This window comes from Trichosurus vulpecula, chromosome 1 (genome assembly GCF_011100635.1).
Source record: "Trichosurus vulpecula isolate mTriVul1 chromosome 1, mTriVul1.pri, whole genome shotgun sequence".
NCBI lineage: Eukaryota > Metazoa > Chordata > Mammalia > Diprotodontia > Phalangeridae > Trichosurus > Trichosurus vulpecula.
The window spans coordinates 494,671,086-494,677,149 of record NC_050573.1 but is presented as its reverse complement, the minus strand read 5'-3'; the positions used below and the strand labels follow the sequence as shown (position 1 = coordinate 494,677,149).

General features: G+C 46.7%; 1 protein-coding gene across 1 annotated transcript in view; it reads left to right on the top strand.

The window, feature by feature from the left end:
* Nucleotides 1-616: 616 nt before the first annotated feature.
* NANS (N-acetylneuraminate synthase) overlaps nt 617-6,064 on the top strand; it is a 28,565-nt gene continuing 23,117 nt past the window's right edge. The window contains exons 1-2 of the mRNA XM_036742414.1: nt 617-1,092; nt 3,721-3,936. Coding sequence (XP_036598309.1) covers nt 961-1,092; nt 3,721-3,936 — 348 coding nt within the window. The 5' untranslated portion in view covers nt 617-960. The remainder of the gene's footprint in view (nt 1,093-3,720; nt 3,937-6,064) is intronic.

The following is a 6,064-nucleotide window of genomic DNA, read 5'->3' as shown; positions in this document are numbered from 1 at the left end:
GCCAGACCACTCCTGTGGCTATCTAGACAAAAGAATCTGTCTACCCAAGCTTGAGTAGAACACAGTGGGCTTCCCCACCCTACATTAAATTACTTGCAAGATTGGATAGGGGCAGGGGCAGCTAGGTGGCGCTGTGAGTAAAGCACAGGCCCTGGAGTCAGGAGGACCTGAGTTCAAATTTGACCTCAGGCACCTGACACATTTACTAGCTGTGTGACCTTGGGCAAGTCACTTAACCACAATTGCCCTTCCCCCTCCAAAAAAATTAAAACAAGGATTGGGTAGGGACTAACCAGTATAAGGAGAGTCAACGCAATCTCATTATCAGTAATGTGTGAGGCGACATACAGAGAACTACCATGTACCCTGCCCTCAAGGGGCTCACTAACTGGGCAGACACCGTGTAAATAACTAACACAAGTTAAAAAAGAGTAGGTACAAATATATTATTTCATTTTTTCCTCACAGGCACAGAAACTCATCGAAACTGTCCCTAGAGTAGGAAGGGGTTACAGGATATTTTGGGTGTTGAGAGCATTCATTTTTATGTATTCATTCATTCCTTTTATTTACAGCAGCATGTGACTGCTATAATCTTGCTAACTTCCGGTCACAGGGGCACCACTGGGTTGGGGGCTCAGGGCTGAATAGGGTACTCGGCGGCCTCCAGGAAGGCGCTGGGCATGGGACGGAGGACCTCCAGGAGCGCAGGCAAGCTCCAGGAGCGCAGACAGCCCCAGCTGCACTTCCCGCTAGCTCGGCCCCGGCCCTCTGCGTCTTACTGATTGGCTTCCGGGCGTCAGGTGGGCGGCCGGCTGGAAGAGGATTGGCTCCGAGGAGGGAAGCTCCCGAACTGACGTGGCCTGTGCTTGAGATCCGGCCCGGAGGGTAGGGCTTCTGGGAACAGAGCCCTGCAAACAGCGGCCGGACTCGGTTCCTCTGCAGGGGACGCCGCCCGAGATGCCGCTCGAGCTGGAGCTGTGCCCCGGCCGCTGGGTCGGGGGGAACCACCCCTGCTTCATCATCGCCGAGATCGGGCAGAACCACCAGGGAGACATGGACTTGGCCAAGCGCATGATCCGGATGGCGAAGGTAGCCCGCCGGAGGGGGCAGCCCCAGACCGACGGAGACAGGGGATGTGGGGAGGGCTGCAGAGGCAGGACGTGTGCGCCCAGGCCAGGTCTGTCACCCCTGGAGCAGCTCGCTGACCTCGCTTCGGAAGGGCAGGGGGGAAGGAGTGGTGCCAACGGGGTCCGTTCTGGAGGGCTTCCTGGAGGTGGTGAGCTTGGAGAAGGTAAAACGGGGACTCAACCTGGGGTCCATGAACTTTTATTTCCTTGAGGGGGCTGAGAGATTGAAAAGTGGAGCTCTTGAGGACCGGCACTTGTTTGTTTCTTTTCTTTAATATTTGAATAACTATTTTCACAGAATTGGTTTCCTTTGTATTTTTTTTATGCATTTAAGAGCCTTCTTACGAGAAGAGGTCCCTGGGCTTCAGAAAGGGGTCCAGGACCTCCCTCCCTCCCTCCCTCCCTCTCTCTCTCTCTCTCTCTCTCTTTCTCTCTCTTCCCCCTCTCTCCCTCTCCTTCTCCCTCTCCCCCCCCCTCTCTCCCTCTCCTCTCTCTCTCTTCCCCTCTCCTCTCTCTATCTATTAGGAACCCCTGAATTAAGGCAAATTAGCAGTAGGGGGTGGAGAAATGCCTACTGGGGAGTTACACCGGCTCTCCCAAAGCTTTAGAAGAATGCTGCACCAACAGACAGCACCATGGAAAGAGCACCTGGGGAGAGGGGGCGCCTGGGTCTCTTGGCTTACCTGGAGACGCCTTGAACAAAATTGTGCTTCTTCCCACTGACACTCTAACTCTACGTTTATGAATGACCCGGCATCCTCAGTAATCCAGGAACAGCCTCAAAACTGGCTATAACTTTAATTAGTTTGGAGGTTGCTGCCCCTTGCTTGCTGCTGTTCTCCCATAGTTTTACTTTGAGTGAAGGAGACCCATCCATCTGCATTGCACTGGGAGTTTGGGGGAGCCTAAATGTAGAGGAAGCTTGACTTTTAGTTTGGCTGAAACCGCTTCTGCGGCCAAAGCAGATAGTGTGGGTTCTTCTAAGTTGATAACCTGGGGCTTACACCTGAAAAACTTCCCTGATAGATCTCCACTCTCCACAACGTTTTATCCTCAAGTCAGTGAGCATTTATTAAGTGATTACTATGTGCCAGTCCTTGTGCTTAGCTTTGTGAATACAAGCAAAAAAAAAGATGGGCTCTTCTTTAAAGGAGTTTACATACCAGTGGGGAAAAGACAACGTATTAAAAAAGGGAGCTTTCCATAAACTCTCATTAGAGCATCAATCCAAAACACCTTTCTCTGGTTCTTTGAATATAGCATCAATATATAAAGTTAATATATACATACATATGTAAACACACAGAGTAGATAAATACCAGATAGGTATTGGGGTGAAACAGGAGAGGCATATGTACAAGAGGTCATTTACACCAGCATTTTAGATTTTTGGTTACAAATGAAGCTTAAGAATTTATAATCCACCCAAATACATTGCCTGTGTCTAACTGTAAGATCTCACTTTTCTCTCTTTGTCTGGATATGAGAAATGGATTTGTAGTACAAAGGCTTTGGGTAGGTAATCTCACTTCTCTGCCTCAGTTGCCTGATCTGTTAAAGTAGGATTTCAGATGAATGAAAGAATGAATGAAAAAAACTTTTAACAATCGTTTACTGTTTTTAGAGTATATTTAGAATACACATATCAAGGTTAACTATCAGAATAATGTTTTTAAATAATTGATAATAATAACATTTCAGTTAGAGGTTAGTGGAAATAAAAATGTAACTTTTTTCCCATCTGAATTAATGGATCCCTTCTCCCCCTCCAAAATCTATCCATGGCCCCCTTAGGAGTTCTGTGGAACCCAGGTTAAGAACCCCTGTTCCAAAGGCCAAGCAGCAAGGGTGTCCAGGCCCAAGAGTCCTTAGGATGCATTGGTAGGTTATTATGGCAGTACCCAGAGGCCTTGAGGGGATATTAGTTGTGGGGTGGAGAGTGAAGCCTGGTGGCTTGCCATTTGTAGTGAGTGACTCCCAACTCATTCAAGAAGTGTGGGCAGCCCCGATGCCTCAGTGGGGTCTGGGACAGGTAGGTGGAGGGTGGGTAAAGGAAGCTGGGGAAGAGGAAGGGGAACCGTTGCTGATGGCTCTTTGCTTACAGTTTATTGTTATTGAGTCCAACTCTTCGCGTTCCCATGGACCATAGCACGCCCATGGGGTTTTCTTGGCAAAGATACTGGAATGGTTTGCCATTTCCTTCTCCAGTGGATTAAGGCAGAGATAAAGTGACTTGTCCAGGGTCACACAGCTAGTGAGTGTCTTAGGACAGATTGAACTCAGCTCTTCCTGACTCCAGGCCCAGTGCTCTATCCACTGAGCCATCTAACTGCCTCTGTGATGGGGTTAACTATGGGGTCTTCTAATTGCTAATGAAATGCCCTTTCTACTACTGCCCCATCCGGATAGTCCTGACTATACAGTGTGAACATCTCTCCTTAGACTCTCTACCTTTTTCACCCCAAATCCGATATAAGTAGTTTTCCGTTTTCAAATATACTTGTCATTTTTAAGTTGCGAGCTCCTTTGGGATTAGAATGACCAGAGTGAGGGGATCACTCATCAGCTCTTGTTCTAATGTGTCTTTCAGGAGTGTGGGGCTGACTGTGCCAAATTTCAGAAGAGTGAGCTGGAACACAAGTTCAACCGTCGAGCTTTGGAGCGACCCTACACTTCTAAACACTCCTGGGGAAAAACCTACGGAGAGCACAAGCGCTACCTCGAATTCAGCCACGACCAGTATAGGGAGTTACAGAAATATGCTGAGGAAATAGGGATTTTCTTCACTGCCTCTGGAATGGATGAGGTGAGACTCTTCCTTCTTTCCTCATCCATCACTTTGATGTGGTAAAGGGGACAGCAAGAAATCCAGTGTCTTTTCATGTGAATCCAGATCCTAAATCTCCCCACTCTGACTTTTTTCCTCCAGCTTGAGCATACTTTAGTAATAGGTCAATGAAATACGTGGTGATAGCAGCTGTTTTGGGTGGTGAAGGGTGGGTCGGGCAGGAACAAATTTCTATTCATTTGCTACGTGGACACTGGACCCTGTCCAAAATCCTCTCTGCTAACTGGAAGTTATGTATGGGCTGACTGTGGATGCTAGGAGCCTGTAAACCAGACTTCTAAGAATTATGGCACCTCTTATGAGGTGGAAGTGACGTTGATGACATCCAGAAGGGATTGGCCTGTACGCCCAATTATATAGACATTTGTATCCATCAATCAATGCAGTTCTGCTTCTTCAGAGTATTCTTCAATTTCAGCCCTTCTAGTGTTAACCTAACAAAACTGCGTCTTCACCAACAGTAGTGGTTTGTTCACCGAAGAGGCCATTTGCTGTCCCTAGCCTCCAGATGTGTGTGTACATTGACAGACAGGACTGAGTAATTCTAATGATCAATCTTGGCTCTGAAGAAGGAATAGTTACCTCTTCTTCTCATTAGAGAGTTGGAGACTGTAGGTATGGAATGTGGCATAGGTTGTTGGTGGTTTTGTTTCACCACTTTTAATTGTTAAAAAGGAGGGACTCTGAGGGTCCTGCAGAATAAGAGAGAGGGAGGTAGTTTATCTCCAGATCTGACTGTGAAGTAAAGGTCAAAGGCATCTATTAAAGAAAAAAAGAAAGTCAACCTATGAATCAGAGAAGCACCACATTCTGCCCATGCCTCTTCTAATAGAAATAGTCCAAGTCTTGAGCTTTGAGATTTCATCTCATTGGGTGTTGTAGACCAAATTCCTTATTCATGACTTCCATTTACCTGGTTGTTTGATTTCAAGGGAATCTGTATTTGGTTTAAAGTATTGAGAAACATCAGAACATCAGCTATCTCCAAATTTCTATATAAGTACAGAAACCCATTCCCAAACTAGATAAATATCTTGTGGGTCACTTCGTGTACTTAGTAGCAAAACAGGAAAAAGAGAAAATCCATCATGGTATTGTGGAAAGATGACAGGCTTGGGAATCAGGGGGCCTGGGTTCTGATCCTGCTTTGGCACTTCATTATCTAGCTGATCTTGGGGTAAGTTATTTTACGTTGAGGTTTCTGTAAAATGAGAGGATTAGATTTAGAAGATCTTTAGAAATCCTTCCAACTTGAAATCTTTAATCCTACAACAGATCAAAGGGAGTGATTAAAATCCCTTCTTGCATTAACAATCAGTGGCCTGCCTTTTTTAGTCCAGAAATTCAAATGCTACCAGTGTCCTCTTAAGCCCTGGGGCTGGCAGCAAGGAGCGGGGAGCAGGTTTTTCAGGCTCATCCACTTGTCAGTCATTATACATTTATTAAGTACCTCGGTTTCCTCATCTGTAAAATGAGCTGGGGGCAGCTAGGTGGCGCAGTGAGTAGAGTACCAGCCCTGGAGTCAAGAGGATCTGAGTTCAAATGTGGCCTCAGACACTTGGCACCCTTACTAGCTGTGTGACCTTGGGCAAGTCACTTAATCCCAATTGCCCTGCCTTCCCCTTTCAAAAAAAAAAAACCCAAGAAAAAAATGAGGTGGAGAAGGAAATGGCAAATCCCTTCAGTATCTTTGCCAAGAAAACCCCAAATGGGGTCACGAGGATTCAGATACAACTGAAAACGGCTGAACAGCAACATCAACAGTGATGTGCTCTAAGCCCTGGGGATTCAAAGAAAGGCAAAGCACCCTGTTCCTCGCTGTCAGCACTGTCTAAATTTCCTTTCCCCATCCCAGCATGTGGTGGTGGTGGTGCTGGTGGCGCTGGTGGTGGTGGTGGTGCTGGTGGTGGTGGTGTTTCAGGTGTATCCAATTCTTCATGACCCCGTTTGGGGTTTTCTTGGCAAAGATACTGGAGGGGTTTGCCATTTCCTTCTCCAGCTCATTTTACAGATGAGGAAGCTGAATCAAACAGAGTTAAGTGACTTGCCCAGGTTCACACAGCTAATAAAGGTCTGAGGCTGGATT